The 22,584-nt window shown below is 39.2% G+C and overlaps 4 protein-coding genes across 7 annotated transcripts in view; all 4 read right to left on the bottom strand.

Annotated features, from left to right (window-relative positions):
• Positions 1-47: 47 nt before the first annotated feature.
• Positions 48-3,390, bottom strand: antkmt (adenine nucleotide translocase lysine methyltransferase). Its single transcript, XM_053443316.1, has 6 exons — positions 3,353-3,390; positions 2,408-2,571; positions 2,206-2,310; positions 1,979-2,119; positions 1,245-1,295; positions 48-757 (listed from the first exon to the last, which is right to left on the bottom strand). Exons 2-6 carry the CDS (start codon positions 2,567-2,569, stop codon positions 545-547), a joined length of 672 nt encoding a protein of 223 aa, XP_053299291.1. The 5' UTR covers positions 2,570-2,571; positions 3,353-3,390; the 3' UTR covers positions 48-544.
• Positions 3,391-3,630: 240 nt separating this feature from the next.
• hirip3 (HIRA interacting protein 3) lies at positions 3,631-9,654 on the bottom strand. 3 transcript variants are annotated; one of them, XM_053443144.1, is made up of 10 exons: positions 9,534-9,654; positions 8,514-8,634; positions 8,268-8,418; positions 7,692-8,048; positions 6,773-7,144; positions 5,875-6,231; positions 5,609-5,766; positions 5,051-5,198; positions 4,733-4,831; positions 3,631-4,200 (listed from the first exon to the last, which is right to left on the bottom strand). In XM_053443144.1, the coding sequence occupies exons 1-10, from the start codon at positions 9,605-9,607 to the stop codon at positions 4,013-4,015; spliced, it is 2,025 nt and encodes a 674-aa protein (XP_053299119.1). In that variant the 5' UTR covers positions 9,608-9,654; the 3' UTR covers positions 3,631-4,012. The 3 variants fall into 3 exon arrangements, with proteins under 3 accessions (XP_053299119.1, XP_053299120.1, XP_053299122.1); XM_053443145.1 differs by having other exon boundaries at positions 6,788-7,144; XM_053443147.1 differs by lacking the exon at positions 7,692-8,048.
• A 918-nt stretch (positions 9,655-10,572) lies between these two features.
• kctd13 (potassium channel tetramerization domain containing 13) lies at positions 10,573-15,654 on the bottom strand. 2 transcript variants are annotated; one of them, XM_053443870.1, is made up of 7 exons: positions 15,273-15,654; positions 13,784-14,044; positions 13,173-13,342; positions 12,946-13,035; positions 12,581-12,633; positions 12,251-12,446; positions 10,573-12,000 (listed from the first exon to the last, which is right to left on the bottom strand). In XM_053443870.1, the coding sequence occupies exons 2-7, from the start codon at positions 14,019-14,021 to the stop codon at positions 11,770-11,772; spliced, it is 978 nt and encodes a 325-aa protein (XP_053299845.1). In that variant the 5' UTR covers positions 14,022-14,044; positions 15,273-15,654; the 3' UTR covers positions 10,573-11,769. The 2 variants fall into 2 exon arrangements, with proteins under 2 accessions (XP_053299845.1, XP_053299846.1); XM_053443871.1 differs by having other exon boundaries at positions 12,946-13,032.
• A 714-nt stretch (positions 15,655-16,368) lies between these two features.
• Positions 16,369-22,584, bottom strand: part of sez6l2 (seizure related 6 homolog (mouse)-like 2) — a 17,679-nt gene continuing 11,463 nt past the window's right edge. The window contains exons 11-19 of the mRNA XM_053444141.1: positions 22,517-22,584; positions 21,777-21,973; positions 21,462-21,656; positions 20,621-20,815; positions 20,351-20,542; positions 19,938-19,976; positions 18,066-18,183; positions 17,832-17,943; positions 16,369-17,685 (exon numbers count right to left, since the gene is read on the bottom strand). The exon at positions 22,517-22,584 is cut by the window's right edge and continues 71 nt beyond it. Of these exons, the coding sequence (XP_053300116.1) occupies positions 17,656-17,685; positions 17,832-17,943; positions 18,066-18,183; positions 19,938-19,976; positions 20,351-20,542; positions 20,621-20,815; positions 21,462-21,656; positions 21,777-21,973; positions 22,517-22,584 (1,146 nt within the window). The 3' untranslated portion in view covers positions 16,369-17,655. The remainder of the gene's footprint in view (positions 17,686-17,831; positions 17,944-18,065; positions 18,184-19,937; positions 19,977-20,350; positions 20,543-20,620; positions 20,816-21,461; positions 21,657-21,776; positions 21,974-22,516) is intronic.

Genomic DNA, 22,584 nt, shown 5'->3' with positions numbered 1-22,584 from the left:
TTACTCCTGGATCAAGCTGCACCATGAATTCCAAAATATTCTCTGAAGATGTCTAATAATATTTATTTGTAAGAAACATTAAGTACACAGAAAACACAAAACTATAGATAAAACAACTTTCAAAAGCATGTTCCTCCTCAGTTAGTTACACAGAAATCCTCAATCAGGAACTTCTGGTATAAAAGTGGAGTTCAGACATTGTTGACAATGTAGAAATTAGACAATCAAGCCATCAAAAATATAGAAGAGAGCATTTCTGCTAATTTCTGCAAAATCATTGCAATTTTTCACTTCAGTACAACAGTAGAGTAAAAAAGCAGCACAAACATATGCATACACGGCTTATCGGAAACATCCTGTTGCAGATGTAATCAAAAAGTCTTAAATTGTATTTATGTAATATGTCCTTAAAGTTACCCTTATCCAATAAAGGATATTCACATCTTACCAGCAGCTTTATAATTTAATGATTCCACGTTGCCGTTACAGGAGGGAAAAAGATTTGTTGTGTACATGTAGCTTCAAGAGAATAATTTCTCCTTGGTTAGTTTGCAACATTGTCGCTATCCATGACTGTGAGGTTGTCGTTGTTCTTGAGAGCATGCTGTCTTTGTGCTTTCATGCTGTAGGCCCAGGCCCTGTCCACACCCTGGCCCTCAATCCGGCAGGGTTTCCAGTCAGGGAAGGGAAAACGTCCGGCCACAACTAAGGCATCATCAGAAAGCTCAGCCTGCAGCTTCTCCTGCAATAATGAAAGCTGCAAACACAAGAGCACAATCAAAAACGACTTCAATAGTAGAACAGTAATCACCTGAAACTATGCATCTGAATTCAATGACGCTTCATCCGAGTGCTGAAAGATTAATCTTTGATGGTTTTTACTTAGGCTGGTATCTATAATCTTAAAACGATGCAGGACCATAGTGGCCAAGAGTCTTTTACTGAATTTTAGCCACCTGGACATTTAGGGATTTAAGTATTTTTTAAATTGTTTTCATCTATGTGATTCAAGTGTTATTAAAACCACTGCAACTCTTTCAACCTGACAGAAAGAAAGGTTCCTGTTTTAAGACAGAAAAGGCGTTTCTATATTGTCTGCAGGTGACCAATCACAACTCATCTCACGTCCCTTTCAACCAGGAAACCTTCAATTTTTCTTTATCAGGGAATTTTGCTTTGCTGTAGGCTAAACTGAGATAACCTCCTATTCTGGTAATTAGGCAACCGTTCAATGTGATACTCACCACGCTGGGTGCCAAGAACACGGTGATATTCATGCATTCTGTCAAGTCAACCTGTGAAGAGATACAATGCAGGAGGTAAACATTTGCAATTAGTTTAATTAAGAATCTGTCTTCACATAAATATTATAATCACATTTGAAAAAACACAATGTTTAAGTATCCATGTAACTTGTAAAATGTCGTGTTCAGTGGCAGAAACTTGGACTATGGGCAGAAAAGGTCTCTGGTTCCACTCCACGGACAAACAACAAAAAGACGAACCTGGATTGATCTGTCCAAAAATCCAAGAGGATTCTCCCTACCCTGTCTAGTGCCCCTGAGCAAGGCACCTTACTCCCCGAGCATCTGCTCCCCGTGCGCCGTACATGGCTGCTCACTGCTCTGTGTGTCCTGCACCAGATGGGTTAAAAGCAGAGGTTACATTTTCCTAAAATTGCATGAGTGTGCCTGTGCATGTCTGTGCATGTGTTTGGGATAAATAAATGTATCTTAATCTTAAAGAGAGTTGTCATGCCAATCTTTGCTTTAGATGGAGGGCTGCTGATGGTGTCAGTCTTGTTATCTTCTACTTCTGGGCATGAGAACTATCATATTGTTGCAAAAATACTTTACAATGTTGTCAAGATCACTTACAGTAATACAGTGAACTGTTGTCATTCAATGGCGGCTAGTGTGACATACAGATTTGAACAGGATTGTTACTAACGCTGGAATTCAAGTGAAAAATGTCAAACCTTCCAGAGATCTTCCCGCCGATACGATACATTTTCATGAAGACCTGCTCTCCATGCATGAAAGCGGGCGAATCGAACAAGCCAAGGGTTGAGCTCATAACCAACAGCAGGAGTGAAACCCTTCCGGTGGGCTTCCAAGACCTGAAGTTTTAAAAATGACCACAGTCAAAAACCTATGGTTCACCAGTGCAAGACAAAAGGATCTCACACATCCTGATTTTACTCACAATGCGACCGTCACCAGATCCCAAATCCACCAGGCCTCCCTTTCGACCTCTCACCAGTGTCATGACATTATCTACTTGAGCTTTGCTTGCTGGGATGTAGGGAACCTGGAGGCATTTTTGAATGATGCTTGACAAGGTACAATTGGAACAGGCGGAGTTACATTATCAATCATTCAAAGTGTTAGGAAGATGTTGATCTTACCTGCAGCCTCAGAGGGACTTTTCTAAAACCTGGCTGGACGATTACCACCCACATGGTGTACACAGCCAGCCCAGTGCCAGCAGCTATCTGAGCGATGCCCCATCCTCCAATGGGCCTGGTCCTCAGCTCGTCAAGGACCTCGTCTGGTGCATCATCATTCATTCCTGTGTGGAGCGAGTCATGTAAGATCTGAGTGAATGTGACAGCAGAGAAAATACTAATACTAACAACAAGGCAGGGCCGGATCCAGGGGTGGAAAATCTGACTGGACCATGATGTGCCCCTGTCCTGTCAGTAGTCTTTAAAAAAACTTGCTAACAAAACTAACAACAAATATGACAATTTGTTTATATTCTTTTGTGAAGAAAACAATGTGCTTGAAAAAGGAAAACTTTTTCTAAATATATTCAATGAAACCATGAACGTGCATATTACTGAATCTTGAATTGTGCACAGATGTTGGACATATTGGCCCAAAAATTAAAAAATATCCTACATCCACCACTGCAATAAAGACTATACTTCTATAATATTGTAAAACCAGTAGAATCACGGTGAAAGGATATAATGAAACATGAAATACCAATCTACCATATAGGCTCTCTGTATTCACAGATAATATAAAAGCTCCCTGGATACTAACATGGAAACGAAGACAATTTAATGCGATGCAAGCATTTTTAACTCAGCTGTTTGTTTATTATTGAGTCGGTGTAAGTTAGTCAGATATAGTTGGAGCATATTGTGGTTAAAGACAGAGAGCTCCGTGATCTCTGCAGGAGATTGAGGGTCACCTGGAGTTCTTATCCAGCCTCGTCACTGGATCCTAATCTAGTGACAATCTGTGATTATGAACGTCAACACTGACTCATTACTTCATTTAGAGATTTAACAAACACAAACGCCTAGAAATGACATTGTATTAGCGTATTTATCAGTAGATACCTGCAGGAGTGCTGGCGGACACATTAGCCCGTGGGACCGGTCCGTCTAAGAAATAGTCCGTGAAAACGAGAGCCTGCTTACAATAGTTCCGGAGTTGAAACGCTATTATAAATAATATTTTGGAACAAGTTCATTACTGTGCTGTCTTGTGCCTGTAATTAATATCGTGCACGTCTTTAGCTGTTTTATACAGAATTTCCCTTCCTGTTACATGAATTAAATCAGCTTTATTTATGCCTCAACAGGTTAAAATAAACGGTTATTCCACAAGAACACAATATTATTTGAAATATTTTATTATAAATTGAAAATACATGATGAAAAAGTATGCATCATCATTTAACTGGGGGCGGACGGCATCACATGACATAACATAACAGCCATTAGTTCATATTTACACCAACAGTATATTTAGAGTCTCTAATTCACCTAAAACCAGTCTGCATGTGTTTGGACTCTGCTAGGAAGCTGAAGTACTTGCAGAAATCCCACTCAGACACGGGGAGAACTCACAAAGGCAGGCGTTCTTGCTGGGAGGCTGGTGACCACTGCACCACCATGTCGGCCTCACTAAGAAACAATTACTAAGTAATTCCTAAAGATCAAAAACCAACTTGTATAGAGAAAAGCGTAATGTCCTTGGAACAGGAAGTGACCCTGTCAGTCACTGTCTGCATCATCACTGATGATCCCCTTCAGGTTGGTCCAGTCTGTTGCTCGTCTGTGCCCTTTGTGTGTTCCGTTTTCTTCATCACTATCAGAGGCGGAGTTCAGATTGCGATTATACTCAGAGGACGGAGAGTCGTGTCCTTCCGGCATCAATGAGGCTCCTCTGCGTTTCGGACGACCTGAGAGAAGTATCCACACAACGGGTTATCGTTAATCAATATTTTCTTATTTCGAATGTGCAATAAAGTGATAAACAATCTAGCGATTAAGTCAATTCAAAACGTATTGAATAACACCATTGCTATTAGTGTTCTGTTCATAATCTGGTACAATAAGATCACAGTATTGTGTGCAGTATGTGTGATACATGTATGTTTCCCATGAGAGGAACAGGAAACGTCTAAAGTTGTTCATTTAACCAAGGGACAGTATAATAATGCATAGTCATATCTTGTATGTCATACAATTTTCACAAATGCTCATGGTTAATCTGCCTCCATTAACAATTTGAGCATGTGGATTCTAGCTACAGAACTGCATTTATTATTATTATTTAGTGTGTGTTTATCCAAAAAAAGATTTTCAGTTGGCGGCTGTTGATGATCATTTCTAAATTTGGCCAGTGAATTATTGTAAGAAACCTTGCTTTGTTATTTAGTAATACGAAAAGCAGAAAGTGGTAACAAACAAAAAACTGAGACAAATAGTTACCTGTTGTGGAAATGATGTTGCTGATATCAAGCTCAGCTATTTCCTGAGCATCCTCTCTCTTCTTTTTTACCCTTTTGCATTTTTTAATAGATGGTTGTCCTGTGTGAAAACACACACATGTGTTATAACTAGATTTGAATAGCATTTTGTGAATGATCTCTGTAAATTTTTGCTTTCTGGGGACACAAAATCCATCAATACATCTGAAATCTTGCTCTGGAGACCGCAAATAACCATTTATTCACCTGACGTTAGGACTTAAAAAACAATTAGGCATGAATTTGTGTACTTTTAAAAGGTGAATTTATATCTAATGACCTTGGACACCAAGATCCTCCAGGTCCTTCTTCAAAACAGCCACCATGGAGCGCACAGAGCTACAGCCATTGAGGAGCTTCTTGTAATTCCGCTTCACACCACAGAGAGCAATGTAGCGCTTGAGCCTCACAACTTGTTTGTGGTCATCCTGCAGGGGTCAGACGGGTTGAGAAGATAAGAATTTACTCCATATTTTATTCCACAATGACCCAATACACAAAGCTATGTTTCAATAGTCAATTATATGGTTCAGTTAAGCATTTCTGCAAACTTTCTTAAAATACACAGTGGAACCTTTGATAACGGCACCAGTATAAATTGGATTAAGCATCGACCCTTAAAAATCCACATCGATAGAGCTCCAGTTACAATACTGCAACAAAAATATGTTATTGTATCAACCTGCATTTAAATTCAATTAATTTAATGTTATTCCAGATCACAAATAAAACTACCAAAAATAATTTAATAAAATCCCTTGAAAATACTTAAGAATAGAAGCCAGTTATAACATAATTTATAAGATGATGAGGACTTAATGAAAACTCATGGTCTCACCTTTTGTCCGCTGTTCTTTTCATCTTTTTTCACAGTTTTCTTTTTTTTCTTATCCTCTTCTTTTTTTTTTCTCCCAGTTTCCTGATCATCTTCCAAAGAGGTGAGTGACGATGAATCTGAGTCTTGGTTGTTTTCCTTTTTCACTGGGACATTTTCTTCTGCACAGAAACAGAAAGTCGTATCACAAAAAGAAACTCAAGAAACTATGAATGAATAAATATTTAAAAAAAAGGTGGGATATGAAAGTATAAAGTTTAAATTCTCACTTTTGTCACTATCATCTGAGGACTCGTTGATCTTGTCACTCGTCTCCGACTTTCTCTCCGTGTCAGTTTCATTCTCTTCATCACTCTGTGGTGTTTTCTTTCCAGGACGTGTACTGCGGCTGCCTTGCTTGTTCTTTGTAGATTTATTTTTCTTTATCCTGATGTCTTTTGGACCTTCACTGTCTGACACTCCCGACTCACTCAGGTCCTCAACCTTCCTCTTACGTTTACGATTTCCATTTTTCCTTGGCTCTGATTTTTCAACCTCTGGCTCTGCATCCTCAGATCCAGATTCCTTGTTTTCTTCCTCTGCACTCCCCTCACTTCCTGTTTTGTGGCTCTCGTTATCCTCAGATTCTGTCATTCATCACAGAAAAGAAGATAAAACATTTCCTGGTTCATAGAGAAGCAACAGAACTCACTATAATTAGAACAATGTCAGACGAACGTTATTACTGGGTTGAAAAAGAAAAGGAATAATTGTCTGCGTACTCAGTGGGATATCATCCACAAGACATTACACAGATATATAAAGGATGAAACAGATGTTCTTCACTGGAGCCTTTTGTAAAACACATGTGACACTCATATTACAAGGAAAGACTGACATTTATTTTCTTTGTCTGAGATAATTTTAAATATACAGCCTTTAAAAAGGGATCACATTATTTTGGTTTGAGCGTCTTTACACTGGCTTCCAGTATCACTGAGGATGACCTTTAAAATGATTCTACTTTGAGGTCTCTTTATGAATCGGAGTCTTGGTTGTTTTCCTTTTTCACTGGGACTATTTCGTCTGCTCAGTAACAGAAAGTCGTATCACAAAAAAATCTCAATATACTATGAATGAATGAACATTTAAATGTGGGATTTGGGAGAATAAAGTTTAAATTCTCACTTTTGTCACTATCACCTGAGGACTCGTTGATCTTGTCACTCGTCTCCGACTTTCTCTCTGTGTCAGTTTCATTCTCTTCATCACTCTGTGGTGTTTTCTTTCCAGGACGTGTACTGCGGCTGCCTTGCTTGTTCTTTGTAGATTTATTTTTCTTTATCCTGATGTCTTTTGGACCTTCACTGTCTGACACTCCCGACTCACTCAGGTCCTCTACTGGAGACTCCTCAACCTTCCTCTTACGTTTACGATTTCCATTTTTCCTTGGCTCTGATTTTTTAACCTCTGGCTCTGCATCCTCAGATCCAGATTCCTTGTTTTCTTCCTCTGCACTCCCCTCACTTCCTGTTTTGTGGCTCTCGTTATCCTCAGATTCTGTCATTCATCACAGAAAAGAAGATAAAACATTTCCTGGTTAATAGAGAAGCAACAGAACTCACTATAACTAAAACAATGTCAGACGAACGTTATTACTGGGTTGAAAAAGAAAAGTAATAATTGTCTGCGTACTCAGTGGGATATCATCCACTACAATAAGACATTACACAGATACATAAAGGATGAAACAGATGTTCTTCACTCGAACCTTTTGTAAAACACATGTGAAACTCATATTACAAGGAAAGACTGAAATTCATTTTCTTTGTCTGAGATAATTTTAAATATACAGCCTTCAAAAAGGGATCACATTATTTTGGTTTAATCGTCTTTACACTGGCTTCCAGTATCACTGAGGATGACCTTTAAAATGATTCTACTTTGAGGTCTCTTTATGAATCGGAGTCTTGGTTGTTTTCCTTTTTCACTGGGGCTTTTTCGTCTGCTCAGTAACAGAAAGTCGTATCACAAAAAAATCTCAATATACTATGAATGAATGAACATTTAAATGTGGGATTTGGAAGAATAAAGTTTAAAATCTCACTTTTGTCACTATCATCTGAGGACTCGTTGATCTTGTCACTTGTCTCCGACTCTCTCTCCGTGTCAGTTTCATTCTCTTCATCACTGTGTGGTGTTTTCTTTCCAGGACGTGTACTGCTGCTGCCTTGCTTGTTCTTTGTACGATTATTTTTCTTTATCCTGGTGTCTTTAGGACCTTCACTGTCTGACTCTCCCGACTCACTCAGGTCCTCTACTGGTGACTCCTCAACCTTCCTCTTACGTTTACGAATTCCATTTTTCTTTGGCTTTTGCGCCGCATCCTCAGATCCAGATTCCTTGTTTTCTTCCTCTGCACTCCCCTCACTGCCTGTTTTGTGGCTCTCGTTATCCTCAGATTCTGTCAATCATCACATAAAAGAAGATAAAACATTTCCTGGTTTATAAAGAGGCAACTAAACTCACTATAATTCAAACAATGTCGGAGTTATGTAATAACTGGGTTGAATAATTGTCTGTGTACACAGTGGGATATCATCCATTACAAAAGGGTATAACTTGGGGTTTGGTAAATGCCAACACATACTAGTACTGTGAACTGCACATATAACCAAATTACCTGAGCTTATCTGACGACGGGATTTCTTTGCCGTGGATTCATCTTCATCTTCTATCCCACTCTCCACCTCATCATCATCATTTTCCTTTTCTCTTTTCCTTTTGTTGTGGGGCTTCTTGGTCTCCGGCTCGACTTCATTTTCCTCCATCTCCTAGAAGAAGGGGGGGAAACAGGCTGAAAATTACCCCCCCAACATAAATACACTTAAATATTTATAAAGAAGCTGTTTGGGGAGAATTCACATACCTGCATTTTCAACAGTTCCTCTTGAACCACCTGCTTCATGTAATTTCTGGCCTCTGGACTTAGTGATTCGAGTCCCGACAGCACCAGATATCGTTTTTTTAAAATTCCCAAGGTCAGTGTGCTGCAATAAGACATTACACAGATTACATCAGGGATGAAACAGATGTTCTTCACTCGAACCTTTTGAAAAAACACACGTGAAACTCGTGTGAAACGGAAAGACTGAAATAGATTTTTCTTTGTCTTTGAGATAATTTCACAAACCAGGGATCACATTACTCTGGTTTGAGCGTCTTTATACTGGCTTCCAGTAACACTGAGGATGGCCTCTAAATTACTTCGAGGTCTCTTAATGGTACCTCATACAAAAAAATAAATAAATATCCCCAAAATGGACTACAAAAGGTTTTGGGGGAGCAGCTTCGGAAAACAAACTCCCTCCAACGCATCAGACAAGCTCCTTCTGTCGATAGTTTCAAGAAACAACTCAAAACCTATTTCTATTATCTGGCTTTTAAACCATTTTATTGTTTTTAAAATGTTTTTTTCTTTGTTTTTATACCATCTGTTAGTTGAATGCATTTATACTAAGTCTTTGTTTTATTGCTAACAGGTTATTGTAATAAGTGTTAGTTATACTAATAACGTGCAAAATAGTTGTTGTCTGTCCCACTGTTCCCCAGCAGGTGTCGTGAAAAAGCGTAAACACGATGGTGAACACCACTTGGCAGCTGTCACCTCGCACTGAGACGTCACCTTTACACTGGTTTTGTGACACAAACTTCATTTTGTGCCTCGTGTCGCTAAAGTTTACGGACAAACAAAACAAGCGCGCGGCCACAACAACGTCCCGGCGACGTAAACACGGTTTAACTGGACCTTCTCCGACACTTTTACCTCACTCGGATTTAACACAACAGGAGACGGGCCCGTGTTGTTATTGTTGTAACTCAAAGTGCACTGACTCAACACAAACACACACGCACAAACACAAACACACAAAGTCTTTAAAACCTTCACCTCAGGTCTGGTTGATCCCGGAGTTGATCGCACACGAACCTGCGGATTCTCTCCGTCCCTTTCTCTGAAACCATCTTGTGTCTCCGCTTGTTTCCTTTTTGGCGGCTTCGCGACCACCTGACCTACCCGGAAGCGACGTCACGCTGGCGCCACATCCGGTCACATTGCAAAACAAAGATATTCATATATATTGTTATTATTTATTCTTTCTAATGCTTATTCATCTATGTGCATGTTGATACAACTGTAGTGTCGCTAAGTTGAGGATTTTCTGTGTCGTTTGTAAATACTAGACTTTTTTTAGATATGGCCTGGTAACTAAAAACTAGTATTTTTCTGTGGAAATTAAATTGTCAAATGTATAATTTATGTCAAGGTTTGATCACGTTTTATTTCATTTGCAACTTTGAAGAGTATAAATACAATTGGAAATTTTGTCAAAGAGATCACAATATATAGACTCCACCCTTTTACCATTAACAAGATTATTTTTATGGCAATATGCTTTATTAACTAATTTTGTTTTTGTAATTTTAGAAAGTAGGACTAGATGGTGAATACCCCTTGTACTTTTGAAGGTCTACTGCACAATTGAAGTTACCAACAACCAGTAGATGTTAGCAGATATATAATAGTAATCGATAACATTCCTACAAGATATGACATAACTCATCTCATCTCATCAGTTAAATCTGCCTTTTTATTTTACTGCCCTTTCTATTTAATATATTATTTTGAAAGGATTGTCAACACCAAAAAACATTGACTGATGTCCTGTCTCTCAATAACAAGGGAGACTGTGCAATAATGGGAGTTGAAATCTATAACAGAGCACAATAGTGTCAAATATCTGAATAATATTTTCCATTACAAGCTGTTTGAATGAATGAAAATAATTTGGAGCATAGCTAGTTAACATAGTAATAAATAATTATAATAATAAATAAGTGTATAGATTCCTGATGTTGTCTTAAAAACAAGTTTTGTACATTCCTTGTTATACTGGAAAGGAGGGAAAAATGAGACCAAGAAGCTTAAGCAGAATTTCATAAGTCATTTATTCAGAACATTCCCATGACCACTATTGGACGGAAGTTAAAGTAGTGCATATATTCATGTATTCCAAGGTGATTTTATGAAGGGTCTGAGACACATATTGATCTCATTCAGAGTTTTTTTCAGATTTCAGAGTGATTAGGTTTACACAAGACACCGGTGACTATTAGAAAGAAAACACTTCTCTCCCTAAGGGAAGGAAAAATACAACCCAATATATTTTTATCTTCACTGTGTGGGCAATTACTTTGAACAAATTCCAGTGGTTTGGTATAAGACATAAAGCGTAAGTGAAAAATCATGGCTCAGAATGAAATGCAGTTTCAAATAAGTGGTCTCTCTTCCTCTTGAAACACAAAACTGAAATGTAAGTTTACCATTTAGTCATTTAGTCTGATGTGCGCTATAGAGTGCATCGTATCATTCCAAAAATGAAACCTCACTTGAGCACAAGTTAACACAAAGATTGCATACAATACAAAAGTTAAATACCAAACAATAAATTAGGTTCATAAATTAATTAATAAAAAACATCTTGAAGCAACAGCTGTAAAAATTTAAATAAAGAAAATTGAGCTGCTCAACAATCTCATTCATGGACATCCTCACGAAAAATGGTTACTCAGTTCATCCAGTGTTAACGTATCTGATCTAAACTTCACCATCCTCTGTTCCAACACTGTCAGCCAGCATCTCAGTCCAACCTATGAAAAGGCAACAGATGCTTCAGAACCTGAATGAACTGACAGTGTTTCCTACAAGTCAAACACAGAGGAGGCTGCCAGTGCAAGTCATTAACACCAACATTAACAGTCGGCCTTCTGCTCCAGGGATAAAATCCACTGTTGGGGTGGATGTTGGTCTTTGAGGCCCATTCAGTAACTTTCAAGGGGCTCCTTAATAATTGCATGTATTCATTTGTGTGCCAGTTTCGTGTCCCAGGCAATTTTACATAATTCCTATTTAAATAATGTAGACAGTTCATGTAAACAGAAGCATCTTTCATCTCCAAATGACTGTTACCAAATCAGTCATCAACACCCATGTTTCTGCCTAAAGACATTTCAGGAAATAACCAACTACCAAGCTATTGCTATGATCAAGGACCTCTCTTTCATTCTGCTAGCATCTAACAAAAAAAACAAAAAACATACATCAAGTCACTCGCGGTTTCACATTATTAGTCCTTATACACAGTTTGCTGACCGGGCCCTCTTTCGTCATGCATTATATGCCTCCTCACGTGGATCCGTCTTACACGTCTTTCACCTCCCACAGCCCCCTCTTCCTCCGACTGGCCAGCTCCCAGCGATGAACCTGAGCCTCTTGAATCTAAGAGGTGTAAGCCTCCATTCTCATAGATGAGGATATTGAGGGTTTCTTCAAAGATTCGAGCTTCAGGAAACTCCACCTAAAAAGAAGACAAAAGTGGTCAAGTTTTGTGGCGAGTGGCTAATCTTTGCATGCCTACCTCAAAGTGAGAAATGTTTTAATAAGCAAGCTTGTGATCTGTGGGTTCGATTTCATTACCTTTGGCCAGAGCCAGGTTGGTTGTTTCCCTGTCTCCAATCTTTGTGCTAAGCTAATTTAAGCTAAAAGGCTTCTGTCTAACTGCCAGAAAGCAAAGTTAGTTACTGCACTACGCATAATGTGATGCTTACTTTGGTCTGCTTCTTCTCAGTAGCATAGACAATAGATGTGCAGCATACTTCAGCAATCTTGCGGCCTTCACCATAGAACGACCAACAGCAGATTTCATCCCCGAGCACATCTTTGACGAACAGGACCCGGCCGTTAAATCGTAGCACGAGTTTGTCAAACAGTTCAATGTTCTTGAGCAGGTTATCGTCAGAGTTGCTAGTGACAGGGGGAGACAACGAGCACATCAAACTCTGAAAAAAATCCACCAAGATGATTTCCCGTGGCAGAATGTGACTGGCCATATTGTCTTTCACATTGTCTGTGTACATTCAGCCAGCCTTTATTTTTACCTGGTGTAAGAGTATTTGTTGTTTCCTCTGTTGTTCTGCAATTTTACTACCGGCTGTAGAGAAAAGAATCAGAAATGATTTGGGTTATTCTGTATTCTATGAATGGGAAATAGTCTTTACAAATTATACATACATACAAACAGAACCTATTCAATTTACTGTTAGAGTTGACATTTTGTGAAAGAAATGAATTCTTAAGCTGCAATTTACTTTAAAATGTTTCACATTTCCAGCAGACTATAGTTTTAATGGATCCCAACTCTAAGTCTCTTCAAACCATCTATTAATTTAGGATTTGACAGCTACTAGGATAATATACACTTTATGGTAAGTGATCTATTGGATTTGGGTAAAAGGCGACTTACCTTTCTACAAGTAGCAATCATCCTCTGTTCCTCTTTGGCTGAAGTGATCATGGGGATGCGGCACACACTTTCAAAGACATCCTTCTGCTTCTGAAGGTAAACAAAGAAAGAACATTTACATGAGTTAAAATGTTTTCCTAACTTATAAGATGACCGATTAATTGGATGAAAATACTCAAATAATAATTAAGAAAAAAAAGGTGTAAGAATTTTTTTTATCTATTTACCTGCATGGCGCTGACACAGTGCTGTACGAGTCCCTGGACCCGATAGTACTGGGCCTCCTTCAGAATCTCATCCAGCTCTTTGTGATCCTCGGGGAGTGGTACTGAACCGTCTCGCAGGAAGTTCAACACAAGCCCAAAATGTCGGCCACACCTGTCCAAAATGACCCAACCTAGGACCGCAGAGGGTAAATATTTTCAATATTTTTTTCCCCCTTTTCTAGTAGCTCAATGGTGTGTGAGACAGATGTGGTTCTGTCTGAGCACCCTTAGTTAATGTCATTATTGTTGATTCTCAAGGCAACATTATATCCACAATAATTTAAGATGGTTTTGGACAATAGCACGAAACTTAATGAGACACACAGTGTGAGACTAAAGTTCACAAAATTTGACAGAATGTTTTACATCTGAATCAAATGCAATGTTTCACTAAAGAGACTGATGTCAAACTAGTGCTGTAATTTTACCTAGAAAATGTTTTATGTCAAAAGCACCTGACTAAGCTATTGTATTAGAAACATTAGTTTGAAATTCTGATATCAGTGACACAGCTTTCAAGACATTCATTCAACAGAAACAACAGTGTTGAGCAGCCAGCCAGATCCACCTACCTTCAGAGTCAATGTTAACCTCCGTCCCTCCGTTGCATATGCTCCGCAGCAGACTGTCTTCCTTGCTTAACGTCTGGACAGTTGTATAATGCAGCGAGCCACCCACATTTAACTTGACATACTTGCTCCCCAGCAGCCCCCGACTTCTGTGCTCGTCCGTACTGTGGCAGGCAGGCTGGGCAACATCAAACTGGGCCGAGTCGGCAGCATGACTGCCAACTGAGGCCTCAGCAGACATGGAGCTGAGGAGTCACTTCGCGACTGCAATGAGATACACAATCCTTCATTAATCCAGAATATGAAGAACATGGTGGTTTGTTTATAACTTGAACAGACAAAGAACTGTTCTGGTTATTTATATTCACAGACACGAGATATACAACATTAAATATCTCCATTGCTGGAAGCTGGAGCAAGGTACCTAAGAAAATGGAATCATGAATGATATTGGTGGAGGTAAGCACTCTGTTGTGTGTCCATTATAAAAATGAATAGCATAAAAAATGGGTAATGAACATATTATCGGGATAAACATTTTCATATCAGTTGTATCGATCTTCTTCACGATAAATGTCACATTATAATTTCTTTTAAGTTTAAAGGCTTTTGCTCCTGAGGGAAGTTAGTGTTTTTAAACTCTTCTTTATGAGCAGAACATGACAAACGACCTCCTAACTGTGCACAATGCATAAACATTATATTGCTTTACAATGGACTTATATTATATTTCTAATGTCAAAACTTGCGATCAAATAACCAACAATGTTTTACTGCCAAATCTACATGTATATATACAATATATGTTATAGCTATAAGTATAAAGACAAACAGTATTGTATGTGCACTTTGTCTGGCACATTTTCGCTCTGGTGTTTAGGATTTAAAGCCAGTATTAGTTTGTCATCTTGTATGGCTTATATCCTTGTAGTGTTTTAATGGCAGGTGCAATATTCAACTCAATTGTATTCTGCATTATCATTCTGGGTCTTACACCATATGTCCTTGTGTCTCGTTGTTTGTTGCACAATGTACTGTTCTGCAGATGCAGCAGCACTTTGGCCAGAGACACATTTCCCCACGGTGACATTAGAGTAGATCTGGCCTGATAATTGAGACCCAGTACGGGCTGTTAACGATGAATGAAGCCCTGGATCAGCTTTTAAGGAAACTACAGAACGAATGATAACACGAAGCTCACTACGTTGTTCCCCTTGCTTGCGAAGTGCGTCAGCGTCGAGCTCTTCCTTCCCACCCTGATGTGACCGAGATACAGGAAGCGCTCGTTTCCCGAAAGGCTCACAACTCGTAACACAATATTATTTATATGTTGTACAATAAATAATGTACAACAACTCATCCCGCAGTGGCATCGCGTGCTTCAACCGCCTCGCGTCCATTTCCTGCGATGACAGACGAACGCACCAGTGGCACAGAAAGCCAAGTAAAGCAAAGTAAACACGAGAGCTAGCTTGATTCGAGCTGTACTCACCACACTGAACATCCAAGAGAAGCTGCGGAGCCGAGCCGGTCCGAGCTGAGACAAATCAAGTCAGCGGCCAATGCGAGGAAACGTAAAAAGTTTACGACCCAGCCGCCGTTTGACAGCTCATTTTAATCGCAGCTGAAATCAAAGTGGCTAACAACAGCTAGTCCGCTTCGCCGCGCTTCAGGCCGACGACGCACGTTCTTCCCCTCTCACCACTCGGGCGGGGAATCAGAAAAGCGGCTGTCGAGATAAGACGCAAGGTACAAAATCCGCCGATTCCATTGTGTGACACACGGGTTAATAACAGATGCTAACGTGAGAAGCTAACTGGGTCAATCGGAAACGAAACCGGAGCGTCTACTTCCGCTTCTGTCTTCTTCTACCTTCTTCCAAGTTGTGTTTGCAAATGCGTTACCCCTCGGTGGCCACTGCCTGGAACTGCATCACTACGTTTACTTTCTTGTGTTTACTGCCTTTTGATGGACACACAGGACCACAAAATTACGCCAGTTAAATAAATACATACATAAACCTACCCTCAAAGTTTATTTTTTTATATATTTTTGTGTTTGCACCATATTCATATTCACCAGTGTCAAGTTTGCGTTTATGGTCACTCTGTGTAGTAATCCCACCACTGTGAGATGACGTGCAAATGTTTAATCTTTCAAGGCTTAGTTTGTCTTTAGGTTTTGTCTGTTATGTCTATTTTTGTTGTGTTGAGTTACTTGCCTTTCTATGTTTGCACATGGAGATGGGGGACAAATGCAATTTCGTTATGCTAATGATGACTTATGATGTGAAACTATAATATACACATTGATGTATCGGCGCAGATGTTTATCTCTGTACACACAAACATATATTGACTGATTATTAATAACAACAGGAACATCAATACTGGTAATTACTGTATTATTATGGAAAATTAGAAGGTTTGAAGACTTCACAATCAAAGACGTTCAAAATTATCAATAAAATGTATAACAATACTCTACTATTCTTTCCGTTTTATGAGTTATATTATTGCGACAAGGCATGATGCATATAATGAATAGTATAGATGTCACCAGGTTATATTGAAAAAAAACAAGAAAAGTTTTACACCATTCAACAGAGACTTTATTTCCAGTTCAGCAAATAATCCACTGCCTTCAAAAGAGTGTATTTCATATATGAAGCAAAAAAATGCTACCGATGATAAGAGAAGAATTTAGTCTACAAAGCAACAGTCTCCGAAGATCCTTGATTTGTCACAGTGAATGGGACGACATCCACTGTCCAAACAATCATTGGTAAATAAATACATAATGCATCACAGCAAGCAGCCAAGTTTGCAAGTTTTCATCAACATAGTGCATACAACATCAAATCTGAGAACAATGATAACTGTCAATAACTATAAGGATAATGGCAAGATTGAGCAGAAGCAATATAATTTACAATCAGTGCATGCTCTAAGCATAATGACATTCATCTCCTCGCCTCTTCTTATATGTAACATGACACCAGGTGACAGTGCACTCCAGAATACAGCAAAGAATAAAAGAAACACTGCTTTTGTAAACACTATTGCGACAACAGATGAAACACTTAGGGACATTAAAGTATTTAACATTATATTTTGGCACTGAATTTTCATCATACATATATACGTATATAATGAAAATATATAACCTCCCGCCACCACGTATAAGTGTATATATAAGGCTTATATATAGCCATGTTTGTATATATATATATGTATATATATATAGAACCAAGTATATATAAACCTCAATAAATATTAAGTCAGATATTTACATTCAATTTGTGTGTGTTACACAGAGAGAAAGACAAAGTGAAGAAGAGAACATTACTTTTCTCTTGATGAAAATTTAAATGTTCTTCCTCTTTACTGCAACGCTTTGTAAAATGTAAAACGAGTCACTCTAAAAAAAACTAAAGAAACACATTCAGCGTGTATTATATACTCATGAATGTAACCTTTGATTGTTCCAAATAAAGTATTGCCAAGCTCTCTAGTATTTTGGCTAGTATGATTTATCGAAATGAATAAATAAATCTCCCTTTCCCGTTTCTTATTCTTTCCACACTTTTAAAAACTATTTTTTTTGTAGTCAATTTCTTACCCTTCCTAAGGCACCAGTCCTAATGATACAGAAAATTGGATCGTGAAATAGGACCCATGTTTGGCAGACCACCCCGACACAAATAAAGCACTTTCACCATTGATAAACCAGAGAGACAGTGGTGGTAAAACTGAGACACACTTTCAAATGATATGATAAAAGGGGGATGAGGCCTCAGAATATTAAGGAATTTGTCTTCCAAAAGAATTGAATCTTTGTGTGGTTCTTAATTCTCACCAAAAACACTTTCTCCTTTAAATGGACACCTCATACTCCCGTGTGTCCTGCAATCAAAGTAAGAAACCAGTCAGATGAAAGAGAAGAAAAATACCAAGAACAGAGGAAATATCTCCAAATACATTTCATAAAATAACATAAGATCTCAGGATGGAAATATTTATAAATTACTGAGGGTATTAGTTTTACTTACCCCTGCCTCGTACAGAGGGTTGTTGAAATCGGACTCGACCGTGATGGGACTGTAGGAGTGTGTGTGAGACAGAGACTTCCAGAAGAGCGGCTTCCATTCTAGTCTGCAGATGCTGAGGGTGAGAAAATAAAATGTCATGTCACCTCATGAATAAAGGCTGCAGTGCTCTCATCTTTGAAAAGTAAGACCTGTGTTGCCCATCAGCTGATATGGATGCACATAAATGTCACTCACTTTGTGTAGTACATATAAATCCCTCCGATCAGGAGGATGACCAGGATGATCGGCAGAATTATTGCCAAAGCAATGTTCTCACTCAGGATCTGATGGGACGGCTCAAATGACTGAGACACTGTGAAACAATCAAAAGGTCATCAGTTAAACAGGCGTCTGAAACAGGACATGCTTTCTTATTGATGTTCAGACTGCACTATTGATTTGGTTATAAAACTAAAATGTCAAAACATGAGAAGTATGCTGTCAATTCTGGAGAAACTACATTTTCAATTAATTAATTACATATATTACATTTGATGACTTTTAGATGATGATTGCTCTTTTACAGTTTTTCTCCATTGCTTTGGGTCATTTCACGAAACAGAAATGACATTCTCAAAACAACACGTGCAAACCTCCAAACCACTGGGCACTGGTTCACAACAGATTGGAATATCTCATTCCTTTAATCAAATTGCAATTGTATTAGCACATCCTTGCAATGACAAGTACAATTTCCAACAGCTTGCACAAATTTCAAATGATTTAGAACACCTTTGCAAACGGTTAGGTACAATTGCCTTCAGTTAGCCCAATTACCAATTGAATATATATTGCTGGTGAAAACTGACTGTCGCTTCTCAGTCAAGTGGTTGTTCTCTGCAGAACATGTTGGCATAATTTCATTGTTTACATCATCACCTGCACAATAGTTCACTCTACTGTCAAAATCGTACAGGCAGATAATACCATGAAAAACATCATGGTATATACTGTAATAAGGATATCTTGGATCATTGGCTTAATTTTCAGGTGCAACTAGAACTTTAGTAATCAAGGTTGAGCTTCACACATCTGATCACCAATCACACAGTAAGTTTACAGTTTTTCTCAATTGCTTTGGCTCATTTCACGAAACAGAAATGACATTCTCAGAGCTCTAAGTGCAATTGGCAAAATAGCCCATATGGTTCAGCACAACTACATAGATCACCTTCAAAAGGTCATATCTCACTATGCCAAATTTTAGTTTTGATGTGCTTATTGTTTGACAGTATATTGTGCTGTACACATTTTCTGTTACTGTAAGCACGATGTATGGCAATTACTGTAACAATTTCCATGGCAGTATGAGTTCAATAAACATATTTTATGTGAAACCTTGAATTAATCTTTTTTCTGTTTGATACACATAATATTCTGGAAGGAAAACATCTACTGTAACCATTCAGTGAGCATTCAAGGACTGAGCCAAGATTGAAATGTGCACATGAGGGATATTTCTATGGTCCACTGCCATACTGACAAAACATCTAAACATTTTGACCTGTAGTGTTTAAACAATGCCAAAGGGACTTTTCATTTTGGGGGCACTGACTATTTGTATGAGAAAAGGATTTAGTTTTGACTGATGAGTTGGCTGTTTTGGAGAGATATGACCTTTTGCAGGTGTGCTAAGGAGTTTTGCTGAACCATCTATGTTATTTTGAGAGATGAGCCACAGCAATCGAGAAGGAAATTTTCATTTTGGGGGCACTGACTATTTATATGAGAAAATGATTTGGTTTTGAAACTTGAGTTAACTGTTTTGGGTGAGATATGACCTTTTGAAGGTGATCTATGTAGTTGTGCTGAACCATATGGGCTATTTTGCCATTTGCACTTAGAGCTCTGAGAATGTCATTTCTGTTTCGTGAAATGATCCAAAGCAATGGAGAAAAACTGTAATAGTCAGAGTTCCTGCGTTAAAAAATAACTGTGCACCAGAGTGCTGTACTGAATTTCAGCACTAGATGGAACCAAACAGTGTAGCTGTGGTGGATTTACATATCACGTCTGAACAACCTCAGATATTTTAAACATCACAGATGAGACAGAAACAGAAATCACCTTCTGATTTGTGATCATCCAGGAGCTCCTCATATGCCACTGTGTGAATCAATGTGTAGAAAGAGAAACAAAATGATTCATGACACATTGAATCAACGCACCTTCAGGTTCCCAACATATTTACGTTCGCTCACTAAAATAATGGCAGTTAAGATCACGTTTTGTGTAAGGTCACAGTGACCTTTGACCTCCAAATTATAATCAGGGCATCCTTGATATGTCACCTTCACAAGAACATGAGGTCACAGTGACATTGACATTTCACGACAAAATTCTAAGCTGTTCAAAGACAACAATAACCATAATGCCTTTTGCTACTGGCTGTTGCTGGCGCTGAGGCATAATAAACTGTTGAAAGAAGGCCCAGGGCAGAGAACTGTACAATATACAATATACAATGTTTTAGCTTTTACCTTTGCAAAAGGGTGGTGGGCTGTTCCACTGAGAGGGGTGTCCGGGAACACAGCTGATAATGACCTCCCCGATAAGTTCGTAGCCCTCGTAACAGAAGAAACGCAGCGTCTCTCCCGCCTGGTAGCTGTGTTTGTACAAGGTCTGATAACCGTTGTCAGGGACTCCGGGGTTTGGACACGGGTCATATTTCACTGTGGGGAACAGTCATGTATTTGAAGTTAATGTGACAGCGTGCATCATAGACAGCGGGGTTCAGAGACTTCACTTACAGACACACTTCGGGCTGCGGTCGCTCCATTTGGGTGTGCCGGTGTCTCGTCCGTGGCAGGAGATCTGGCTGGGGCCCTCCAGCTGGTAACCCTGGTTGCAAGAGAAACGGACGACGGTTCCAACCGCGAAACCGGCTTCAGGGCGCACAGAGCGAGCTCCGTTCACCACCTCTCCGGGATCAGGGCACTGCTGGACTGTAGGGGACAGGGTGGGACACATGGCAGCATGAAACCTGATCCTTCAAGTGTTGTCAAAGGGAGAGTTGGACATTTTGCGAAATATTCTTTATGGAGGCTAACGGTTTCCCCCTGTTTCCAGTCTTTAGGCTAAGCTAAGCTAAGCAACTGTTGGCTCCAGATACACGTTTACGGCACACATAAGATCCCAAACTGTTTATAAAGATGGACGACATGACTGCTCCTCAAAAGTGTCTAGATCGCTACCTGGTGGCTGGCTGCAGCACAGGTCATAAATCCTGCCTCCTCCATGTTAGCAGATGGTGCATGTTGCAAAACTATGAAGTCAAAGTAATCAAATGGTTTCTGTCATTTTATGTAGTTATTATCACAATGATGTTTGTTCAAGTGGTTATGTATCTGCTAAGTTGCGTGCAAATATTTTTTTTAATGCTATAAAAATAAGGTGAAATGTCGTGATTGACAGCTGAGACCTGAGTGGTCAAGCGTGTTTATCTACGTGACCTCGCAACCGTGGCTCCACCCCCTGAATGCTACTGCGCAGACTATATACTAACTTCATTTCTGGATCTTGGGAGCAAGTAGAGACATGTTCGTTCATCCTTATTTAAAGTCTATGGGATTAATCCAATACTTGTCTCACCTTTAACACAAGTAGGTGGACTGCTGCTCCAGGACAGGTCCCACTGGCAGGTGATGATATCTGAGCCCCTGATGTCATATCCTGGTTGGCACTGATAGGTCAGCACACTGCCTCTCATGTGGGAGGTGTGGGACGAGCTGATCCAGCCAAACTCAATTTGAGGGGGGGTGGGGCAGGTGTCGTTTGGCTCCACCTCTGCACGAGACACAAACCAAAAAATCCATCTTGTCTTTCAAAGTGTCAGGCCTAGTTTGCCCTGTTGAATTGTGACACAGACCTTTTCAAACGCCTACTATAGGTATAAAGTCTACTTACCACGGTATTGAATGAGGAATCCCTGACTGAGGATAAAACTGGAGTCATCAGCATCACTCTGAAACTGGATGGTGACCACTGACCCCCCTGATAGTAGCTGGAAACGCTCTCGCGACCCCAGGTACTGTCCGATCACGTGAGACATGAGATCGTGTCCATCAAAAACGGTCAACACGTCAGTGTGGCGGATATTTATGCTTTAAGAAGGAAAGACAAGAATACAACAAAGAGAAAGGAAGTGAGGATTGAGAAACTGAGGAGTACTGAATATAAAGCTACGACATGACGCCATTTTTCTTTCTCTTTCTTTGAAAGTGACGTGATTCAATTTGCATATTTATAAACCATGAACAGTAAAACTTATCTTCATATTTAAATGTAAAAGTTCAACTTGCCTCAGGTATTACATGTGGATGTACACACATAATGACTTAGGATCAATTTAACAGGTTAAATGGAAATCTGACTATTAAAGCAATTCACTGGAAATCAAGTGATTGGTGACCCACCATTTCCATAAAGGGGGAAAGGATCTTAGCACATTCATATAACTGTGTCATCAAACTGCAACTGACATATAATATGTAATCATATGTTATCATTTGACAGCATGAAGCGATTATTCTACACAGTACTGGTACGATGGTGATAACAAAATTAGCATTTTCAGATTCCCAGAGTGTGAAACAAAAGGTTTTATTAAAAAACAGTCACCAAAAACTATTTATCGCAGCACTCACATCTGGACTTCGAGCAGAATGCGTTTGTCATCACTTCCATGGATCTGCCACACGCAGTCAAGCCCCTT

Source organism: Pleuronectes platessa, chromosome 16 (assembly GCF_947347685.1).
Source record: "Pleuronectes platessa chromosome 16, fPlePla1.1, whole genome shotgun sequence".
Classification (NCBI taxonomy): Eukaryota; Metazoa; Chordata; class Actinopteri; order Pleuronectiformes; family Pleuronectidae; genus Pleuronectes; species Pleuronectes platessa.
The sequence above is the reverse complement of the archived record's forward strand: the minus strand, read 5'-3'. Positions and strand labels throughout refer to the sequence as shown.

Bases quoted from the DNA above. Each gene is read 5' to 3' on its own strand.
- antkmt (XM_053443316.1), bottom strand. From the start codon at position 2,569: ATGAATGATGATGCACCAGACGAGGTCCTTGACGAGCTGAGGACCAGG. The intron at 2,120-2,205 runs GTGAGTAAAATC...TTAAAACTTCAG, and splicing joins GATCTGGTGACGGTCGCATT to GTCTTGGAAGCCCACCGGAA. The intron at 1,296-1,978 runs GTTTGACATTTT...ATCTCTTCACAG, and splicing joins GGCGGGAAGATCTCTGGAAG to GTTGACTTGACAGAATGCAT.
- hirip3 (XM_053443144.1), bottom strand. From the start codon at position 9,607: ATGGTTTCAGAGAAAGGGACGGAGAGAATCCGCAGGTTCGTGTGCGAT. The intron at 8,419-8,513 runs GTATGTGAATTC...CCCTTCTTCTAG, and splicing joins AGGAACTGTTGAAAATGCAG to GAGATGGAGGAAAATGAAGT. The intron at 4,201-4,732 runs GTAACTATTTGT...TACTTCTCTCAG, and splicing joins CAACATCATTTCCACAACAG to GTCGTCCGAAACGCAGAGGA.
- kctd13 (XM_053443870.1), bottom strand. From the start codon at position 14,021: ATGTCTGCTGAGGCCTCAGTTGGCAGTCATGCTGCCGACTCGGCCCAG. The intron at 12,447-12,580 runs GTAAAAATAAAG...CCCTGTCACTAG, and splicing joins AACAAATACTCTTACACCAG to CAACTCTGACGATAACCTGC. The intron at 12,001-12,250 runs GTAAGCATCACA...TCTTCTTTTTAG, and splicing joins CTGAGAAGAAGCAGACCAAA to GTGGAGTTTCCTGAAGCTCG.